General features: G+C 49.0%; 1 protein-coding gene across 2 annotated transcripts in view; it reads left to right on the top strand.

The window, feature by feature from the left end:
• The window catches only part of PDK2 (pyruvate dehydrogenase kinase 2), a 42,855-nt gene extending 21,049 nt beyond the window's left edge, over window positions 1–21,806 (top strand). The window contains exons 3-12 of one of the 2 annotated variants that reach the window (XM_015413679.1): window positions 4,051–4,122; window positions 6,350–6,534; window positions 7,558–7,647; window positions 7,784–7,861; window positions 9,994–10,023; window positions 13,538–13,614; window positions 15,170–15,268; window positions 16,861–16,968; window positions 17,527–17,640; window positions 19,300–21,805. In XM_015413679.1, the coding sequence (XP_015269165.1) occupies window positions 4,051–4,122; window positions 6,350–6,534; window positions 7,558–7,647; window positions 7,784–7,861; window positions 9,994–10,023; window positions 13,538–13,614; window positions 15,170–15,268; window positions 16,861–16,968; window positions 17,527–17,640; window positions 19,300–19,440 (994 nt within the window). In that variant the 3' untranslated portion in view covers window positions 19,441–21,805. Of the gene's footprint in view, window positions 1–4,050; window positions 4,123–6,349; window positions 6,535–7,557; window positions 7,648–7,783; window positions 7,862–9,993; window positions 10,024–13,537; window positions 13,615–15,169; window positions 15,269–16,860; window positions 16,969–17,526; window positions 17,641–19,299 lie in introns of both variants that reach the window. The other variant, XM_015413680.1, reaches the window with a different exon arrangement.
• The last annotated feature ends 608 nt before the right edge of the window (window positions 21,807–22,414 follow it).

Below are 22,414 nucleotides of genomic sequence, written 5' to 3'. Positions count from 1 at the left end.
ACACTGAGGGGTTACAGCTAGTGTAGAAAACCAAAAATATAGAAGTTGTAATGATGTACAAAACGCATATAACCTCACCATAATGATACAAAAATAAACAGTCAAAACTCCGGAGAAGTTCGTCCATCTTTCTGATACCTGTTGGGAATTAATATTTTTCAGTTTGACTGTTTATTTTTGTATCATTATTCTGAGGTTATAAGCGTTTTGTACATCATTACAGCTTCTATATTTTTGGCTTTCTACACTAGCTGTAACCCCTCAGTTTTGTTAGATCTCAGAAGCTAAACAGGGTCACCCCCTGGATGGGAGACCACCGGACTTCTGAACAGACTATTGGGGATGATCTTGAAATGAAAGAATTCTACAAGGGTTCTTGGAATGCCTTCGTGGAGAAATCTGTTGTTAGACTGTTGGACCCTGATGTTCTTACGGAGTTATTAAACATACTGAAACGACAGAGTCAAACAGAGAGACACTTAGATGCTTACGGACAACTGATTAAACAGTTACAAATGGTAATAAGAAAATCCCATGTAAAACAAAATAGAGTGAAGAACACCACAAATAAGCCCTGGTTTGACAAGGAGTGTAGATCAATGAAAAAGGCTCTTAATGAAGTCTATATCAAGTACAGGTGTCGTGAAAATAGTGATTACCTTCACCTAGAAACCCAGCATCTCAAGAAAGGTCTCGTTATAAGCGTTTCCCCTCGTGTGCTGACGTGACGTGGAGCATGTTGCCACTTTGATTTTGTGGAATGTTCAATCATGTGAGCCGTGGCCTGCAACATGAAATGAAATGTTTTGTTTCCTGAGTGAGAACCAGATGCGAGGCATCAATGTCGCCTTTTCCAAAGAGAGAGAGAGCAGGAACATCAGCCAGATGGGCTGGCCTCCCTGGAGGTCTCTTTAAGCTCTTCGTCGTCTTCTTCTTCGAAGGGATACCACCAAGGAATGCTAGGGGTCTGATGCAAAGGCAGGCAATGGCGAACCACCTCTGAGTGTCTCTCGCCTTGAAAACCCACCGGGTCGCCATAAGTCAGCTGTGGCTTGACAGCACACAAACTAAAGTAACCGGCAACCTCCCCTGCCTGTGAAAGGACCCAATTTTAAGCATCTGTGCAGACTCAGTCATTGCAGATCTGAGTGCGTCCCTTCATCAAGAGCACTTTTAAAATCCCACTCTTCCTCTAAGGAGCAAACAGACTTTGGAGGTGCTGTTTCCCCATTGATCCTCACGATGACCCTGCGAGGCAGGTTGGGCTGGGGGGGGGGAACTGACCCGAGGTCACCCAGCAAGCTTTGTGACAGTGGGTGGATTTGAACACAGGTCCTCCCTAACTGCTATAGCCACACTGCCTCAGACCTAGCACCCACACTGTGAACTGGATGGAGACAGCAAGACATAAATATGCATTCAGTCGACATGCCATATCACCCTGTCAACGTTGCAGTGTTTTCTCCAGAAATTATTACAGATGCGCCTGTGACCTAGAGGGGATTTAAGCTACAAATGACACAGCTTAGAATCCCTACGTTTTAAGTGAGGGGAGGGGACGGGGACACGGACAGGACATGCTCTCCAGCTTACCCTGGAACCTGCGTGTGGCTTTCCCCTTGAACTTGACCTCAATTCAAGGATACCTCACCTTGGAAACCTTCGATGGGCCTGCCCACGTAATGGGAGGATAGATGGGTGAAGTGAACGCAGCAGCAAGCCGCATTCCTGTCCCATCACACAGACGTTTCTGGCGTGGTATCTGAATGCAGCCTGGAGCTCATAGCTCGGTGAGCCTGGGTCACATTTTGCAACTCGAAATGCTGCGGTGTTTGGAATGTGAAGTGTTGCCTAGCACTAAACAACTCTGATATTTAGAAGCAGAGATGTGATACTCTCGTGTGGGGGGGGGAGAGAAAGGATGTTTCAAGGGTTGTGTTTCCAAGGTCATCCGTGGGATTTCTCACCTGGCAAGATCTCTGTTGTGTTCTGGAGCAAGGGAGGAGGAGGGGCTTCCCTACCGCACCATTTTCACCAGTGGAAAGGGCTGCCCGGGAGGGGCTCTGTTTGCCCCTTTCTCCGTTTCATGTTGCCACTGGTGGAAATGGTGCCATGGGGACACTGGAAGCCCCTCCTTCCCCTTCACAGTGTTCCGGAGCCCAACCGAGGGCTTTTAAGGCGAATAAACCTGCTTCCTGTGAGTGATGTGTGGCAGCAAGCTGGATCGGGTGCCTGCATCCCAGCTGATGTCACACCTAATGTCTAGTCTGACTCTTAGTCTGATGAGCAGAACTATCACCCCGGAGTGGAGGTGTAGGTCGTGAAGGGCTTTGTAGGTCGTAGCCACCTTGAATCACACTTGGAAGCAAGTAGGCAACCAACAGGATGCCTTTGAACGCTGACGCAATGTGTGAATTTGCAGCTAACTCCAGGCTTGGCCTCTCACGCTCTTCCCGTTTGCCTTACCAATGGTGCCTGTCTTTCTCCAGGAAAGGTATAAAGTGCACAGTAGAGCAGTTTGTTAGATCTTCCAGATCCCTACACATTTCGCTTTGTCAGGGGATCTACTAAAAAGTTTTAAAAATACGTATGAACACCCATGACGCTGCCATATACGGAATCAGACCCCTGGGACTCCATCAAGGTCAGTATTGCCTACTCAGACTGGCAGTGACTCTCCAGGGTCTCAGGCAGAGGTCTTTCACATCACCTACTATCTGATTCTTTTAAACTGGAGGTGCTGAGAATCGAACCTGGGATCTTTTGCCTGCCGAGTAGATGCTCTACCACTGAGCCACGGCCTCTCCCCTGTACAACATAAATTCAATTAAAATGTCCATACAGAATAATAATGGGAAAATATTTAAAAAATAAAGTCACTTGTAAAGACACACTGAGCTCTATGCGACCTATTCATTTGTTCATGGTGCGAGCCAGAGGAGGTTTCTGTGTAAGGTATGCCACATTGTCTGCTTTTCTATTTTTCTGATATAGACCTTGTATTAATACCTTTTTTTTTTAGTTCTTTTGTCTTTCAGTATTAACAGGTTTTTGGATAGAAACTGCCTAGTTTTTATATCACGTTAGAGAATTTGTAAGGTATCCCTATGAAATGATCAGAGTGTGTCTTAAATTTCACCCTAGCTGGGGAGAGCCAGTTGTTCCCTCTGATCTGCTCCTCCATGCCTATTTGGTTGGTCCTTGACTGGCCCCTGCAAGAAGAAGAAGAGAAAAGATTGGATTTATACCCCACCCTTCACTACCCAAGGGCGTATCTATCAGAGTGGCTTACAATCCCCTTCCCTTCCCCACAACAGACACCCTGGGAGGTGGGTGGGGCTGAGAGAGCTCTGACAGAAACTGCTCTTTCAGGAACAGCTGTGCCAGAGCTTGTGACTGACCCAAGGTCACATCAGCAGGTGCAAGTAGAGGAGTGGGGAATCAAACCCGGTTTGATTAGAGTCCGCACACTTAACCACTAAACCATGCTGAAGAGGAGATTGGATTTATACCCCGCCCTTCACTACCCAAAGGAGTCTCAGAGCGGCTTACAAACTCCTTTCCCTTCCCCTCCCCACAACAGACACCATGTGAGGTAGGTGGGACTGAGAGAGCTCTCTTGAGAACTGCTCTGAAAGAACTTATGACTGATCCAAGGGCACACCAGCAGCTGCATGTGGAGGAGTGGGGAATCAAACCTGGTTCTCCCAGATTAGAGTCCGCACACTTAACCACTACACCAAACTGAAGAGGAGATTGGATTTATACCCCGCCCTTCACTACCCAAAGGAGTCTCAGAGCGGCTTACAAACTCCTTTCCCTTCCCCTCCCCACAACAGACACCCTGTGAGGGAGGGGGCGCTGAGAGAGCTCTGACAGAAACTGCTCTTTTTCGAGAACAGCTCATTATCAGAACTAAGGCTTGCCCAAGGTCATCCAGCCAGGCGCGAGATAAGGAGTGGGGAATAGGCAGCTTTCCTGCAGGTGGGTCTTTCTGCATCCAAGTGGTTTTGGAATCCCAGTTGATCCTGCCTTCCTTTCTTCCACCAGGTACGTGCAGAGCTTACTGGACATCATGGTGTTCCTGGATAAGGACCCTGAGGACCAAGGGACCCTGGGACAGTGAGTTTGGGTTGGGTTGGGGGGGGGCATTGAAAATGCCTGAGTAAGGATCCCCAGCTTATCGGTCTTCTAGTCTTTGCCACCTTCAGGTTTTTTTCTTCTGCATCGATCTGATCCTCTTAGCCACAGTGACAATTTTAGATTCTCTCTTTTATAAGCCACAACAACCTTATCTTTTTTTTTAATCTGCTCTCAAAAGTTTTATTTTTATCCACTGCTAAAATTTGCAGTGTCATCGATGCAACGAACATGAAATTGAGCCAACTTCAGAGGACAGCAGAAGACAGGAGGGCCTGGCGTGATCTGGTCCATGGGGTCGCGAAGAGTCGGACTCGACTGTGCGACTGAACAACAACAAAAAATTTGCTCTCTGCTGTAAAGGGGGGGGGTTAATGCATTTTGGACTGCCGCTGCCTCTCTTATTGTGTAATACTTGGCTGCTTAGGTTTTATTGTTGTTTCTGATTTTGTTGGACGATGAAGAAAGCTGACAGGAAGAAAGTAGATTCATTTAAAGTGTTGGAGGAGAGTTTTATGGATGCCATGGACTGCTAAAAATACAAATAAGCGAGTTCTAGATCAGATCAATCCTGAACTCTTCCCTAGAGGCCAAAATAACTAAACTGAGACTATTGTATTTTGGTCACATTACCTGAAGACAAGAGTCACTGGAAAATGCAGTACTGCTGGTAAAAGCTGAAGGCATAAGGAAAAGAAGAATTGGGGGGGGGGGGGTTATACCTTGATTTTTTTCTACCTTAAGGAGTCTCAGAGTGGCTTACAATCAGATTCCCTTCCTTTCCCCACAGCAGGCATCTTGTGAGGTAGGTGGGGCTAAGAGAGTTCTGAGAGAACTGTGACTGGCCCAAGGTCACCCAGCTGGCTTCATGTGGGTTAATGGGGAAGCAAACCTGATTCTCCAGATTAGAGTCCCCCGCCCTTCACTACACCATGGATTGATTCAGTAAAGGAAGCCACGTGGCCCCTGGGCAAGGCTGCTCGTGAGAAGACATGTTAGAGGTCGTTCATTCCTAAGTTTGCCCTAAATCAGAAGCAGTTTGATGGCACTCCGCACAGACTAATTTTGTTAGATTTTGTTTTAAGGACTCGTATATTTTAACAGGTGCTATTTTAACACCATCTCGGGAGCCTTGGATCAAATTAGTTCGGCCCAGTCCTTGCTGTGTGTCTTCAGCTGAGGCCAAGGAGAGGTTCCTTGTCAAACTCTGGCCCGCCAACCAAACTGTCCTTTCTGCCAGAATCAGTGTCCATAAAAATACCTGCAGGTTCTAGTTTTGAGTCTGAGCCTTCACTATGTGCAGTGCTCAAAGGGTGCCATATTCTAGCTTGTTCTGCAGATCCACTCCAGGCCTGTATTTCATAATGTGGCTGCCTCCATGCTCATAGCTGTGGAAGGACCCCTCTGTTCTGTTGGTCCCTGCTCAGAGAGGAAATCAGCTATGAATGGGGTTCCTTAGAGAGCCCCAATGTGAACGTTGCTTATTATTGGCTGTAATAGAGCCAATTTGGTGTAGTAGTTAAGTGTGCGGACTCTAATCTGGGAGAACGGGGTTTGATTCCCCACTCCTCCACTTGCACCTGCTGGATGACCTTCGGCAAGACATAGTTCTGGCACAGCTGTTCTTGAAAAAGAGCAGTTTCTGTCAGAGCTCTCTCAGCCCCACCTACCTCATAGGGTTTCTGTTGTGGGGAGGGGAAGGAGATTGTAAACCGCTCTGAGACTTCTTTGGGTAGTGAAGGGCAGGGTATAAATCCAATCTCCTCCTCTTCTCCTTCTCCTTCAGACGTTATGCAAAACCGTGGTTTAATGAAACTAAAGACGATTGGGGAGATGGTCTGAATGAAGGCCAGTCAATATCTGAATGCAGGCTACTCAGTGAACTATGGTTAATTAAGGTCTGTCAAACCAGGGGTTGATTTGTTAACCACAGTTCATCTTAACTATGGTTTCACACGATGTCTCAGCAGACTTTCTGCCTCAACGCCCTTCCAAGTGCAAAGGCATTTGTGGAAGCCATCCAGGATTTGAACCATCATCTGCGAGCCAAATCCTGGTTCCGCAAACCCACAACTCCTTGCTCTGTCTAAACTGATGCACGGAATCTAAGACTGGGTACAAGTGCCAGTTTGGGAAGGTCATACGACCGTCAATCTCACAGCAGTTGCATGCAGTTGAGCTCTTTTTCTTAAGACCTGTGTTCCTCTAGGTTCACGAACGCCCTGGTCACCATCCGGAACCGCCACAATGACGTCGTCCCCACCATGGCACAAGGTGTGATCGAGTACAAGGAGGCTTATGGGGACGACCCAGTCTCTAACCAGAACATCCAGTACTTCCTGGACCGCTTCTACCTTAGCCGAATCTCCATCCGCATGCTGATCAATCAACACAGTGAGTTGCTTGCTTCGCTTCGCATTTAATCTCTACGCCTTCCCGCCCCCTGGGGCTGTGGTGCTACACCAGTGGCTGTCTGTTTGCCTTTCCTTTCATCTGATTAAAGCTATTTTGATCAAGTACCTTGAGCGGTCGTGTCCCCTCCTCTGATAAATATCACCTTAGAGATTTTACACCCAAACAATTAGAAAAACTCCAGTGACAGCGAGGGGTAATATTAGGAGATTTATCAGATAAAACGAGTGAGATAATCTGATGGCGAGGTAGAAAGGAGATGTTGTCCAAATGGTATGTTAAAAATCTATTCCTAAGAGTCACATACAAGGGGCATGCCAGTAAAATATGCACCAATGTGTCGGTCTTCCCTAAAGAACAGTTGCACAGAGGGGTCCTCATTAATCTGCCTCTCTTCACAGGGTGGGCTGTGCATTTAACCGAGTCAATAAAAATCCCTCTAAAATAATTTTGGACAGGCAAATGGAAGACATAAGAAGGCAGTGATCTAGGCGGGGGGGATTCCAAAAAATAACAACAAGCCCTGTGTGTGTGGGGGAGAGGGGGGAGTCTGTTTGCAATGCGTTGGTGTGTAACTCCACCTTGAAAATAAGTGGGTGTGGCCATCTGAGCCCTGCTCCTTTGATGCTCCAGGGGATCCGCCCCTGGTGACTTCCTGCAACTGCACGCTGCATCAAATCATGCTGTGTACTATGCCAGTTTGGTGTAGTGGTTAAGTGCACGGACTCTAATCTGGGAGAACCGGGTTTGATTCCCCACTCCTCCACTTGCACCTGCTGATGTGACCTTGGGTCAGTCACAAGCTCTGGCACAGCTGTCCTTGAAAAAGAGCAGTTTGTTGTCAGAGTTCTCTCAGCCCCACCCACCTCACAGGGTGTCTGTTGTGGGGAGGGGAAGGGAAAGGAGTTTGTAAGCCGCTCTGAGACTCCTTTGGGTAGTGAAGGGCGGGATATAAATCCAATCTCCTCTTCTTCTTCTTCATTTCCATTTCCCCCCCTCCCACAGCCCTGATTTTTGACGGCAGCACCAACCCGGCCCATCCCAAGCACATCGGCAGCATCGATCCCCACTGCAACGTCTCGGAGGTGGTCAGAGGTTGGTTGGCCTGGGTCCTTCGTGTTTCACCCTGGAGCATCCCTTTTCCTCCGGGGTGCTTCTGATTCTCGGTCACGCTCTCTCGCGGGAGTCCGCGCGTGACCAAGGCTCGTTCTTCTCCCCTCTCTTTCCCCAGACGCTTACGACATGGCCAAGCTCCTGTGTGACAAGTACTACTTGGCATCTCCTGAGCTGGAGATCCAGGAAATGAATGGTGAGTCCTCTGGAGAGCAATAGTGAGGTGCGTGTGTGTCTGTGGGGGGGGGGTGTAAGTTGTTGAAGAGAGGGATGCCGGAGGCAGGCAGGGGAGGAGATGGCAGGGACTGGGACAGAAGCTTCTGGTTCATTTTTTGTTTCCCCCTTTTCCCAAGGAGTAGCATGCTTGGTTCTTCTTTTCCCCATTGTTTTAAACAACGAGCCTGTGAGGGCCGGTAGGCAGAAAGTGAACGACCGGTCTCCTTCCATGGAGACAGATCAAGATGGGTAGCCGTCTTAGTCTGTCCGTAGCAGTAGAAAAGAGCAAGAGTCCATTGGCACCTTAAAGACTAGCAAAATTTGTGGCAGGGGATGAACTTCCATGAAGTGAGCGGTGACTCACGGAAGCTCATATCCCCCCGCCACAAACTGTGTTTGTCTTTAAGGTCTCCGTGTGAGCTTTTATGGCGAAGCAGAGATCTGAGGTCCGGTCTCCAGGCTCTTACGTCGACACTCTGATCGCCGTGCCATGCCGACCCTCCATTTGTCCTGAAATCTGTGCATGGGTACGCTGAGTGGATTTCAGTTTCTCACCCGACCCATCCCAAGGGGGACTAAGGATAAGAACTCTGCACAGAAAATGATCCAGCCGTAACCGTGCTTTCCTGTGCGGTGTGATGCACAGAGACCACGAAGAAGATAGACAGGTTGCTTACCTGTAACTGGTGATCTTCGAGTGGTCATCTGTGCATTCACACCACCCGCCCTCCTTCCCCTCTGCTCTCGGCCCTTCATCTTTTTTCTTTGAAGGCTGTTGGGCGGCGGTCAGAAGGAACTGGCGGGATCTGCGTGCCCCTCCTTGGTCATGCGCAGTGGAGCCGGCGCGTGACCTGGGAGAGGCGCGAAAATCCCTTTTGCTAGCTATCGGTACCGAGAAGGTCAGCGCAGGCGCAGAGTATCCCAAGGGTGTGAATGCACAGATGACCACTCGAAGATCACCAGTTACAGGTAAGCAACCTGTCTTTCCTGTGCAAGTGGAGCCATCCCAAGTCACAAGCACCCAGTAAACGAATGTCTGTGTCCAGAGGGGGGGGGACATGGCTGACGATGGGCACTGAGAGCACTTTACCCGAAACCCTTTGTTGAACCTGTGGCAAAGGAACAACGGTCTCCTAGGCCTCGACTCAACTTTTCGCCTCTCCCGCAGCCTTCCAAGTGCACAGATGGCTTTATTGTTCAGAGCTGGTTTATGGCTGAGCAAATAGCTAGGAATCAAGGGTGTTCTCCTCTGTAAAGAATGGGTTGGATCCAGTGACTGTCTTCCATTCAGTGAATGGATCCAACCCAGTGTGCTAAAAAGGGCACCGTGTGCTTGAGAGAACGCTCCGTTGCACGCAGTGGGTTGGATCCAGCCGGCTTTTCTGCTCAGCCTCTCCCTGTACCTCCTCCCCCCCTTACTACAGCCCCTCTCTTGCATGTCTTTCATCCTTGCAGGTCCCATGGTCCCCAGCATAGCTAGTTTGTTGGGCAAAGGGGACTCTGCCTTTTTTACCACCGGCCAACTTGGTTGGATCCAACCCAGTGAGACTTACTTCTGAATCACCAAACACAGGGAAAGTTTCCTTGGCCAAGAAAGCATTAACGCTAAAATGCCAGCTTCGGCAAGTGAGAGCCCCAAAGGGTTTTGCGAGCTTGGAAGAGGATAAGAATGAATCAGTGAAAATTGGGAGTGTCACGTTCTTTAATTTGGCAGCAAGAGTTGCTTTACTTTCAGCCAGATTTGCAGTAATTTTGTTTCTGAAGAGTTGCTTTACTTTCAGCCAGATCTGCAGTAATTTCGTTTCTGCCAATGGGAACAGGATCTATGTGTGCAAGTTGAAGTGGTTGCATGTACTCCGAGGTCTGGCTCTCCCTTGTCACTGCCTCCTGCCCTGCAAGTCAGCCACCCAAAGCAGCCTGTCCTAGAGATGACATTCCAGTCCATTGGGAGGAATGCTTTCGAGGTGGTCTCTTTTGTGCTCCTGCTGTTCCCCCTTGTGTTTGTTTGGGTGTTTATCTTTTTTCAGAAGTATTGTTAAAGCTCCATCCCTTGAGCTTTTAGAGCAACTGCTCGCCTTATTCTTCTTTTCCCCCCCCATCCATGTAATTCAGAAACAAGAACAGGACCTCAGTCTTGGCCCAGTAAGTAGCAGTTTGATTAAGCGGCTGTCGTAGAGTTGGCATTGTGGCTTGGCAGCTAGAGCTTTGCTAGAATCCCAGCTTCCTTCCTTCCTCCATTCCTGGCTTCTTCTTGCCTTGCCTTTAAAAACAGTCGCAGCAAACTGCCGGTGGTTCCTGTGCCTTTAACAGCATAATGGATAACGGCATGGAGAAGTCAATACGTATTACTCCCTGCATCGTGACGTTGCAATGACGGGAAATCAAAGTTCACGGGGATTGAATGGTTATCTCTCCCTTTCATCAAAGTGTTTGGGGCAGGTGGCAGCCCTTCAAGATGTCAGAAAGTTTCAAATCAGGGTTTTCTACTGGGGAGCGTCTGTATGCCCTCATCTGGATAGGCCAGGCTGGCCTGATCTCGGAAGCTAAGCAGGGTCGGCCCTGGTCAGTATTTGGATGGGAGACCACCAAGGAATACCAGGATCATGACACAGAGGTAGGGCATGGCCAACCACCTCTGAACGTCTCTTGCCTCGAAAACCCCTATGGGGTTGCCATAAACCAGCTGCAACTTGGCAGCAAAAAATAATAACCCCCCCCCCCCAAAAAAAAACCCCCCACAGTCATATACCCACCCTCTGTCTCCTGTATGAAAGGATCTATTCTTCTTCTTCTTCTTATTATTATATTAAATTTCTCTTAATAATTGCATTTCTCTTAACAATTATTATTACTTATTAAATTTCTGTTCCCTAGTCAGCTCCGCTCAGCCTGTCATGCGGACATAACAAGAGCCCTGCTGGATCTGACATCTGGTTCAGCATCCCATTCCCCACAGTGGACAGTCAGATGCCCTAGAACAGGGGTGTCAAACTCATTTCCTATGAGGGCCGGATCTGACATAAATGAGACCTTGTTGGGCCGGGCCATGTGTGTCATAAAATGTAATGCCAGGTAGCGGAGATATAAACTTTATAAAGGACACAAAGGGTGGGGTTTTTTTTACTTAAAATAAAAACATGCTTAAACCATCAGCACTCTTGCAATGTTTTGCTTATTTAACAGTGTCTGATAACTGACACCTCTCGCTCTGAATTATTGCATCGAAATGTCTGTGCTGTTACAATCTTGAGTATGCTGTTCAGGTGTGTATCTGTAAGCTGCAAACCTACGATGATGCAGCAGCAGCAGAACTGGAAGAAGCAGAAGACAGTCAGTTCCACTGCGGGCCTGATAGAAACCCTCCGGGGGCCTGATCCAGCCCCCCGGCCACATGTTTGACACCCATGCCCTAGAAGGCCTACCAAGCAGGGAACAACTCTTGTAGCTTCTCCCCTGCCCCCTTCGTCCACCCATGTCTGGCATTCCGAAGTACCCTGCCTGGGGGCATGGAGGTTTAATTTAGTCATCATGGCTAACACCCATGTATTCCCTTGTAAAGCCATTACTATTTATTAGATTTATTCAGCTGTCCTTCCCTGCAAGCAGGGCTCAGGGTGGCCAGTGACCATCAGTTCGTTGTATACTGTGTGAAGAAAGACTTTACTTTGTCAGTCCTGAATCTGCTGTCTGTCAGCCAGGTTTTTTTGCCGTCAAGTCACAGCTGACTTATGTTGACGTCCTGGAGTTTTCAAGGCTAGAGTCGTGCAGGGGTGGTGTGCCATTGCCTGCCTCCACATCCCGACCCTGGTATTCTATGGTGGTCTCCCATCCACATACGAACCACTTTACGAGATCGGGCTAGCCTGGCCTATCCAGGTCAGGGCCCAGTTCAAAATTTTAGTGTTATAGGAGTGGGAGGAAACACTTCCTGCTGTCTCTTCTGTCTGCCCCAAGCGTGACTTTCATCAGCCTATTATTGGGTCATCTGTGAGAGCACCCTGAAAAAGCTGGTCTTTCTTCCCCCACCACCCTCTCTGCCGGGGGGGGGAAGCATCGTGTCTCTTCCGCGGTCCCTCTCTTTCCATCTCCCACAACAAAATGGGGGGCAAAAATAAGTGCCACCGACCCCACGAGGCAAAAAATGAAATTTAGCTCACACGAGAAGAACGTGCCTGTCCGGACTTCCACACTCAAAAGCGCTTTGCAGCCTGCAGGCTGTCACGTCCCATTCTTGGCCGAACGTTCCGAAAATCGGATCGTTTTATCTGAATTTGTACCAACTGCAAAGGTTCTGCGGGAACTAAAAAACCGCTGTAGCAACCCAAGCTGCAGTGTTAGGAATGTCAAGTAACGAATAAATATACACTGCAAGAACCTTTTGTAAATGAATGTGTTCTGTTTATAACTATAATTCTATGGAGTGCATTGTGTATTATTATAACATCCTAATCAGGTATATATATTCACGACATTCAGTATAACAATAACAGTCCATACAATATAACAACTACCAGTCAATTTTGCATCAGTATTTTAAAAGCTAAGGAGCTGCGGTGGCTCAAGTGGTTAAGACGCTGAACTGCAGGCCGTGGAAGGTCAGTAGTTCAGCAGTTCGAGACCCGGGTGCCGCATGGAAACGGAGATGAGCACCACAACCCTAGAGTCGGATTCGACTGGCTTTCGAGCAAGGGAACCTTTACCTTTACCTTTATTTTAAAAGCCAAACCCCAACGGGAGTTTCTAGAATTACAAGACTGCTTCTACTTGCATGAAGTCTTCCAGAAGGGGGAAAGCTTTCATTTATAGTTGTGCTGATGCTTATTGCTGGCCCTACAAAAGCCTGTTTAAAAGACATAATTCATAAGTCTAAAAGTTAAATAGTTTTTCTAGTATAGCTTGGCTTCATAAGTTTTCTTACCACATTGTGCAGCTAAAATTCATAGACGGAGCAAAAAAACCCAGCAGAAATGTTGGAGGTTGTAGTGGTGGAAAACATTGCATGGAAGGCAATTTGGAGGGGAGAAATACAAGGGTTGGATCATACCAGGTGGAAGAGGAAGGCAGGGGCCCTCTTTGACTGTTGGAAAGGGCCAGGGATGATGAGGCCAACATAAGCAAAAAACCAAATGGGATTGCAGCTGTCATGAAGAGTGCAGGAATCCAAACAGATAACCCGGTAGGATCTAACCCACAGTCCTGAGTTGCTGGCAGAATGTCTCAGACTGACAAGCGGAGCTGACTCTGCAGTCTCTGTTAGCCAGTCAGAATTTAAGGCCAAGCTAGGAGCCCATTGGAAGCTGCAAAGCAGGCAGTGGGAGCAGGATACTCTGCTGCTTTTGAGGCCTTCTTGTGCTCACTGAATGGCCAAAGCACCTGCCACAGGCACAAAGAGTAGAGGGGGAGATTGTCTCTTAGAGGTCTGATCTAAGGCAGAATTCCTGGTAAAACCAGGCCAGGGTGTCCTGGACACGGGTCTTAAAATCTGCATGGACGATGCCATGCCCCAAATCAGCCCTTGGCCCCATTGCGTGGAGGTAAATGGAGAGGGATGCCGCATGGTTGCCTTGCACGGGGGCGGGGTTTGTACAGACAAAGTGGAATGACAACACAGGGTGACCAGGGTGTTCTGAATAACCTCTCTCTCTCCCACTTCCAGCAAATCATCCCGACCAGCCCATCCACATGGTCTATGTCCCCTCTCACTTGTACCACATGCTCTTTGAGCTGTTCAAGGTAATTATTCCCACCCCCTCCCCTTGCCTGCCCTGGCTCTGCATTCCGGTCTGGACATCGGGACCAATGCTCCCTCTAAGCTGTGGAGTCTTGGGAGCAAAAATTCTACTTTGTGACCTACTGGCATTAAAGCTGTGAGCGAGCGATTTGGCTGCTGCATAAATTAGTCTGCTCTGGAGCCATCCTTCCTGAGCCAAGACAAAAATATGTGAGCCGGAGGCTTAAAAACTGTGAGCTAGCTCACACTAACTCAGCTTAGAGGGAACACTGATTGGGACTACTTCTTAGTCTGGGGCTAAACGAGGAGAGGGAATGGCTCCGTCCCTGGAGCAAAGTGCCTTGTTGCAAGCCCACCAGCACCTTTTCTCGCTCCTGCCTGGTGTTTTTAGGAAGTGGGCGGGGTCCAGTAAAGGTTTTTGCCCACAAGTCTTTGATTGGGTGCTGGAGATTTGATTGGCGCTGTGAGGATTTCTTAAAACATTGCTTTGGCAGCAGCTGCCGCCACAGCCCACGGCTCTTCACTGTGTGGTTGAAGTTAAAGCCATGGCCAACGCTCCCTCTAAGCTGTGGAGTCCTGTGAGTCCTGTGAGCAAAAAATTTTACTTTGTGAGCTACCGGTATTAAAGTTGTGAGCAGGTGATTTGGCTGCTGCATAGATCAGTTTGCTCTGGAGCCACCCTTCCTGAGCTAAGACAAAAATGTGTGAGCTGGAGGGTAAAGAACTGTGAGCTGGCTCACACTAAGCTTAGAGGGAACCCGGGGTCATTTCCTGCAGGAGCGCACAGGAGCGGAGCTCTGGCAGTAAAGAGCCCAGGGGGCGGGCACATGCAACAAGCCCCACCCCCTGCTCCCAGCAGCCCTCAGTCAGAGCAAAGCAGCCAGGTAAGTTGCAGAGCTTTCCCCGGCCCGAAACAGTCCAGTGGAACCTTTAAGACCAAGTTTTATTCAGGCACAAGATCTCCCTCTTTATTCAGGTACAAGCTCTCCCTCCTCTGCGAGGACAGATCTGCACGCTCCCCCCCCCCAATAGCTAGCAATCCAAAACAGTCCAGTGGAGCCTGAGTGGTGGGTGTTGCCTTCTGACACACTTCTGGTGATGTCAAGGGGTGTGGCCTATGCAAATGAGTTAATCTAATGAGTTATGCTAATGAGCTGCACCTCTTTTTCTACGAAATGTCCACTGGAGGGAGCACTGGCTGTGGCAGTCCTTTTGTGGCTGGCTCCGCCTCTGGTGGCAGCCGTTTTGTGGCTGCCCCCACCATACTGTGTCAGAATTTCAAGGGGGCCCACAGGCTCTAGAAGGCTGGTGACCCCTGCTTTGGATAGCTTCTGCTGTGTAGCGTGCTTCCTTTGTCATCATCCATAGGCTCCAAGCCTTAGTAAGGGCCATACTTATTCATTCAGCCACGCCAGCTTTGTTTCTTTTCAAAACGAGAAGAGGGCACGTTACTGGCTGGGGCAAAACCGGCCATCTGCTGTGATGCGAAGGATGCCCAGTGGCCCAGGCTGGACAGGGATCTGGTGCTCTTCTCATTCTCTGCCGTTGCCTCCCCAGAATGCCATGAGGGCCACTGTCGAAAGCCACGAATCCAGCCCCTCGTTGCCAGCCATCAAGGTGATGGTGTCTCTGGGGCACGAAGATCTTTCTATCCGGGTAAGTGAGGCCTCAGAAGGAAAAATCAGGGAAGTACCCTGAGGAGCAGCTGCAGGTAGTTGTGTGACCCAGTGTGGGGTAGTGGTTAGAATGTAGGACTGGGATTTGGGAGACCTGGGTTCAAATGCCCGCTCTGTCATGAACCTTGCTGGGTGTCCTTGGGCCAGTCACCCTCTCTGGGAGCCAGTTTGGTGTAGTAGTTAGGAGTGCGGACTCTAATCTGGGAGAGCCAGGTTTGATTCCCCACTCCTCCACTTGCAGCCGCTGCCGTGACCTTGGTTCACTCATAAGTTCTTTTGGAGCTGTTCTGGAAAGGGCGGTTCTCTCAGAGCTCTCTCAGCCCCACCTACCTCACAGGGTGTCTGTTGTGGGGAGGGGAAGGGAAAAGAGATTGTAAGCCGCTCTGAGACTCCTTTGGGTAGTGAAGGGCAGAGTATAAATCCAATCTCTTCTTCTTCTTCTCTCAGCATCACGTACCTGGAAAGGTTGGGGTGTGAATGTCACTGAAAAGGAAAGCCCACATGTGCCCCCTTGAGCTCTTTGGAGGAGGTGCAGCAAGATGATAACGTAGTAGGCAAGGAGAGAGGCGTGCCAGTCAGTGGATGTTCCCATTTGAGTGTTAGTGATGTTAGTGAGGTTGAGAAGAGGCAATGTCTAAAGTACAGCCTATGCCCAAAAGATGAGTCTCTGTTTTCTTTCATGTATCCCTGGGTTCTGTATTCAAAATAAAGAAGGAAGGAGGTCTGCCCACCCACCCCACTTCCCTCATAAACATTTAGTAAAATAATGGAAAAAGAAGTCCGCCTTGTGGATCCGATCCGTGGCTGTCTGGCAAGGTGGATGAAGGGTTCTCAGATACATTCAGACCACGTGGTGTGTGCACCTGATTTCACCCTGGGTTTTCCCCCACACACACAGTGATGCGTCTGGCTGTTGGGGCAGGCAAGAAAGTCCTTGTTTCCACGTGTCCCCCCAACCCCACTTTTCATTTCCAGCAGGCCCCCCTTTCAGTTCCTTCCCACGTCTTTTCATAAATTTGTAACTGTTTACATGCACAGAGGCAGACTAGAGTGACACACAGCCAGAACTTGGGGTCAAAACCAAAAGGGGCGTTAGCTGTGATTCCCTTTGGGCACCGAGTGGTATAGAATTTGCTCAGGATGCCAGAATAGAAGAACAGTTCTGTATTTGACTGCGTATCATGTCAAGCCACGGGTGGTGGGGGGAACATGGCTAATAAGCCATCTTTGCACATGGTGCTAGATCCTTTCAGTCATTTCTGAAGGAGGGACTGTATTTTGCCATCCCCCCCCTTCTGTTGCAGACCTCTGATACTCGACCTCAAGGAGAAGCAGTTTGGAGGGTATTTTAGGGTTGCAGGAGGAGGTGCAGGGCAGAGAAGTTTTGCTCTGCTGGAAGCAAAGACTTTCGATGGAATCCAAGCCATGGTTTCATATCTAGTCTTGATGGGTCCTAACAAACTGTAGTTAATGCGGCCTGCTGCATTTCTTGCAAACCACATAGTGAATTGAGCCATGGTTTTGCATGATGTCTGAATTGTGCCACTGTGTTTTTCTTCTCTCCCGGTTCAGATGAGCGACCGAGGTGGCGGGGTGCCTCTGCGCAAGATCGAACGTCTCTTCAGCTACATGTATTCCACAGCGCCCAAGCCGGAACTGGGTACTGGTGGGACGCCCCTGGTATGTGACAGATGAGGCACTGCGAGAAGAGGCGGGCTAGCACTGCAGTAGATTTCAAGGCTTTTTGAACCGTCATGGCTTCCAAGCGAGGAATCCTGGGAATTATATTGCACCCAGTTGGAGGTGTGGGGGGACAGGCAGGTTGTGTGCAGTGGGACGTCCTGGCTTAAGTTTTGCAGTGTAAATCCTCCCTGCCATTCCTTCGACAGGCTGTGTGAGTAGAAGGTAGACGTGCTTGTCGTGGTCCTTAGCTGCTTCTCTGTCTTCCTTCCCTGGCCTGGAAAGAGCGGTGAAGCGCAGAGTGGGAGGTGGGACAGCATAGCGGTATTCTTCCCAGCTGAAGAAAGAGCTGGGGGTAGGGGGAGAGCCAGCCAGTGGAAGAGATCACGGAGGGAGAATTTGCTAGGCTGAGTTTTGCAGGCTGGCTCTTGGGAAGAACGCACAGGGGTAGCCTCCTGTGCCTGTGTCCGTGGGGGAAGTGGAGAATAATAAGAATGCCAGCTGGGTTGTCGAAAGATACGTCACTTTCCTTCTACCTTCTCCCCCTGCTATCGCCAGGCTGGCTTCGGCTACGGGCTCCCTATTTCCAGACTCTACGCCAAGTATTTCCAAGGTGATCTCCAGCTCTTCTCCATGGAAGGCTTCGGGACGGATGCAGTCATCTATCTGAAGGTGAGTCAGTTTCCAGTTCTTCCTTCCCCAAGTCCTGCATGGGAATTCCTACTCAAATGAATGTGGGGAGCTGCTTTTTATGGAGTCAGGCCATTGGTCTGGAAGTGGGATTCACACTGCCTGATCCCTTGGACTGGAGATACCTGGAATTGAGCCTGGGACCTCCCGTGTGACAAGCAGCTTCTCTGCTGCTGAGCCACAGCTCTTCCCTGGGCATCTATTGGTGCTCTGTCCACTTGTCAGGAGAGACATGTTCTACGCTATTATTTCAAAGAGGCTTGCATTTCACAGGTGTCCAGTTTTGATCAATACCCTGTTTTTTATAGGGGTTGCTCAGTTGAGTCAAGGTTGCAAAGTTTATCCTGAGTTCAGAGTCGTATTCCTGTTCCTGAGGTCATTTGCCTTTAACGAAAATGAAGGCAGAAGTTCCAACGGGGTCACCATCTCATAGTAGCCAGGGGTGGGGAAGTCTGCCTTCCCATTGGCTGCCAAGCCCTGACAGCAGTGCTTTGCAAAATCTTTTCTGATTGGCTTAAAGTTGCAGACTTTTGAATGCAGTGTTGATATTTTTTTTTGTTACTGTTAGACTTTGTCTCTCACACAGAGTCACCCCAGTAGCTAAGGGAACTAAATTTCAAACAAATCAGAAACTTTGATCAAATTATTAACATTTATTTTTTAAAAAAAAAACCACCTACATTGCTGGGTGTGTTTCTTTGGAAAGTTTACATTGGTCTTGGAGGCAATTTACTTCTGAGTAAACATGTTTTACATTGTATACTATGTCTTGATAGAAAAATTTTAAGGCAATGAAGGTGTATGCTTTTTAAAATTCTCTTAAGTGCAGCTTCAGTCATTGGGCCTAGTGTAAGGAATTCAGGCCAAAAGAATATTTGAGTTTTCAAAAGTAAATTTGGGTCAAAAGAATCATTTTGAGAAGGTTTTTTCTTTTGTATTTTTGCATTTGTATGTGAGCATGTTTGTGCCCATGCCTGGAAGTCATGGCGACCTCTGGTGACTCCTACTGGGGCATGGAGGACATTCAGAGAAGTGGCTAGATAGCCTGCCTCTGGCCTCCCGGCCCTGGTATTCTCTGGAGGTCTCCCATCCAATACTTGCCAGGTCTGATCCTGTTTAACTTCCGAGACCTGATGAGATCGGGCTTGCCTGGGCTACCCAGATCAGGGCCGAGAAGGTTGTTTTTTTTAATGTCCTCAAATTTAATTTCAGGTCATTGCTATGATGATATCCTGCTTTATTAGCTAGCCAGCTTTCTATTGTGTATTCTTTGCCACCCTGTGCTTCTGGCTGTATTGGGAAACATCTGTCATGATTCAACATCCTTCACCATTGTCTTCCCACCACTGTACATGGCTCACCTGTCCACCACTAGAAATATGCCGTTTTTACTCCCAAGTAGTCTGTATATGCCCGAAAATAAGGGTAGAATGCCATTTTTTTAAAGGAAGTACATAGGAATGTCTCACATATGGGCCATTGTAAATTGGGTTTGCTACCTCGAGAGCCCATCCCAACTATCTGAATGTGGAAGTCAAAACCAACGTGTGCTGGCATATGCAGAATATGGTGGAGTTGGTTAGCCAGTTGAAGACACCCCTGTTGCCAAGTTCATTCCAACCTTTGCGCCTTTCTTCCCAGGCCTTGTCAACGGACTCAGTGGAGCGGCTTCCCGTGTACAACAAGTCGGCATGGCGCCACTACCAGACCAGCCAGGAAGCCGACGACTGGTGTGTGCCCAGCACAGAACCGAAAAACACTTCCACCTACCGGGTGACCTAAGACTCGCCTTTGTTTCTCAATGAAGAGGGCCTCTCCCTTGCCTCAAAGGTGGAGAAGCCAGACTTTAATGTTTGGAGAGAGAGGGAAAGGACTGCGATCATCACCAGCGCAAACCCACCTTCATGTTATGAGACCTCAACGGACACTCTCTCCGTTGGCCAGGTCGGGCAACAAGCTGGCCAGACAGGAGCCCGACTGCTTTCTTTGGTTGGGGAAGTACGTAGTGTAGATCCTTCTCTGTATCACCGGAGAGCCCTGCATGGAGCCTCCTCGCTGCTGACCCTCCCATCCCTACCTGTACCATCCTGTCTTTCTGTCTTGTGGATTGGAATTGGCCTTCCATGATCCTTTTTCCTTTAAAAAAATCCTATATGATGTTTGGTCACGCTGCCGTCATTATTATAGAGGCTGGGCATTAACGTTTTGAAAGGAGGCTCAGGGATCTACAGAAGAAAATGGAAACAAGTGCCAGCTGATGTGGTACGCTTCCTGACAGGGAAGGAAAAACTCCTCTCTGAGGAAAGCGGGTGATATTGGCAGAGTCCAGATATCGTTGTTGCAAAGCGTAGGTGTGTCAGAATTCTTGGGCTCTTCTGTACTCTCATTTTTATTGTGTGTCTCCAGTGCTTGGGGGGGGGGTTCTTTTCCACATGTGTTTTGCTCCTTCTTGTAGTCAATTCAATATTACATCTCTGTATCTCTGGCCCTTAAAGCGGCAAAGAAATAGACTAGAGGTACAGCAGTGTAATATTGAATCGACCACTAGAGGCAGCAAAACACATGCAGCAAAGGGAAACCCCCCCAAAGCTATAGGGACACACAAGCAACGAAAATGAGTGCGGAAGAGCCTCTTCTTAAGCATCAGAAGGAGAAAGCGCACACGAAAGTTCTTGAGTTACATTCTTTTCCCAACAAGTGTATAATCTAAGATGCTGGAAAAAGATTCATGAGAATCGATCATATTCAGGGCAGGGGGAGTCTGACTGCGTTTCAGATGTTCTGTTGGGGACTTGGAGGCTTGCAGAGTTCAGTCACTCGTGTACCAAAAGAGTTCTCTCCCATTTTTATTTTCCTGACCTTTGGTGGTTTTCCTGCTTATTACACTGATTTGTCATGGGCAGAAATGGGGCTCTTGACTGACGGTCAGTCCCCAGTGAGGCTTGTGGCAGCGTTTAAATCTGCAGCTTGTGACCAGAGAGTTGCGTGTATGCTCTCTGAGCATACTGTTGTCTCCCCAAGCAAGCTGGTTGTTTAGATTGGCCGCCCCTCCAGTGGCGAGCACCTCCACGCCAAGTGCAAGTCATTGGGCGGTGGGTATGTGGAGAAGAAGAGGCTGCTGGACAGAGATTGAGCCTGGTCCCTTGAGGTGCGGGTGAGATGAAGCATTTAGGGTTTCCTTCCGTGGCTGTCAACAGGGGCAGGGATTCAAGATGAGGCAGGGTCTCTTTGCTAAGTGAGCCACCTCCAGAATGTGGGCAGAACTGGCTGAAGGAGCTGTTGCGCCCCCCCCTCCCCCGAGGGCTTTTTGGATGACATTGCAGGGAGAACGAACGTGTGGTGGGGGGGGAGAGTCAAGACTGCAGTGGCAAGACCCAGTCACCGTGTGTCGATTGAGAGAGAGGCGTCGGGTGCAAGCAGTGCTCCTGTACGAAAGCCTAGGAAAAGGAGGGTTCCTGATCATGGGGAGAGAGGGCCCTCATACATGTGTAGGACCTGGGCCCTCTTTCCAGTGGATGCACTGAAGTCAGTGGAGTGGAATTCGCCTCTTCCACAGCCCACATGTTAATTTCCCCCAGAACCTTATCCGGGAAAGTCTCCGGTGTCCTGTGTGTGAAGCATTGAGACCGCAGCTGCTTCTCCGCCTCTCCGTGTGGACCTTTCCTCTCCAGCGGCTCATGCCAGGATCTTTTCTCTTTCTTTTTTAATCCTTGTCAAGCGGAAACGGAAGGGCAGGTGGGCAAAGTGTGTGCTTGGATAGGGAAGCAAGTACAGGTGTGACTTCCACTCGGGGGGCCGACTGGTTTTCAGAGTCTCCCCGTGCCCAACACAGAGACAGCCTGTCCGTCTGTGCAGGAGCCTTCTCCGCCCCGCCCCCATCCGTCCCTCTCGTCCCTCGTGTTCTGCACCTGCCTCCCCAAGCGGCTAAGAGCCGTCCTCTCTTTCTTCCCTCGTCCCCATTGCATGGCATGCTTCTGAACGGTCTAGAGATCGTCAGTGTATATATCATATATATAAATATCTATATTTTTATTATCTGGGTCAAACCACAGAAGTGTCCAAAAACACACACATGCAAGCTGCCACAGTATTCTTTTAGCTCCTTTGATCAGTTAAAGGGCACGGGGGGGGGGAACGGGACATGAAATCAAACTTATTTAAAAACAAAAACAAATAAAATGAACCATACCTCCTTGGTTGTGAGCGTGAGTCACTTCCGGCAGGGTCGTGGGCTTTTGTTGTGAATTTGCGTTGGTTTCTGTTGCGTGCAAACATTTGGGGCTGAGGTGGCTTAGAGGTTAAGACGCTGAGCTGCAGACCGGAAGGTCTGTAGTTCGGCAGTTCGAGACCCGAGTGCTGCATGATGGAGTGAGCTCCCGTCTCTGGCCCCAGCTCCTGCCAGCCTAGCAGTTTGAATGCAAGAAATTGCAAGTAGATAAATAGGTACTGCTTCGGTGAGAAAGTAACAGCATTCCGTGCACCTTGGCGTTTAGTCATGCTGGCCACATGACCACTGAGAAGTCTTGGGACAGTGCTGGCTCTTTGGCTTGGAAACGGAGATGAGCACCGCCCCCTAGAGTCGGATTCGACTAGCTTTCGAGCAAGGGAAACCTGTACCTTAACATTTGGGGAAATTGTGATGTAGAGGAAGGGAATACGGGTTGGTCATCTAGGCCAGCCTACACAGACCAAAGACCCCCACCTTTCAGTCCCCAACAGGCATTGGAAGACACCGAGGCTCAAACGCCTGACATTG

The sequence above is a fragment of the Gekko japonicus genome, unplaced genomic scaffold (genome assembly GCF_001447785.1).
Source record: "Gekko japonicus isolate JY-2015 unplaced genomic scaffold, Gekko_japonicus_V1.1 scaffold544, whole genome shotgun sequence".
NCBI lineage: Eukaryota > Metazoa > Chordata > Lepidosauria > Squamata > Gekkonidae > Gekko > Gekko japonicus.
Note: the sequence above shows the minus strand (reverse complement) of the source record. Positions and strands in the feature narration are given on the sequence as shown.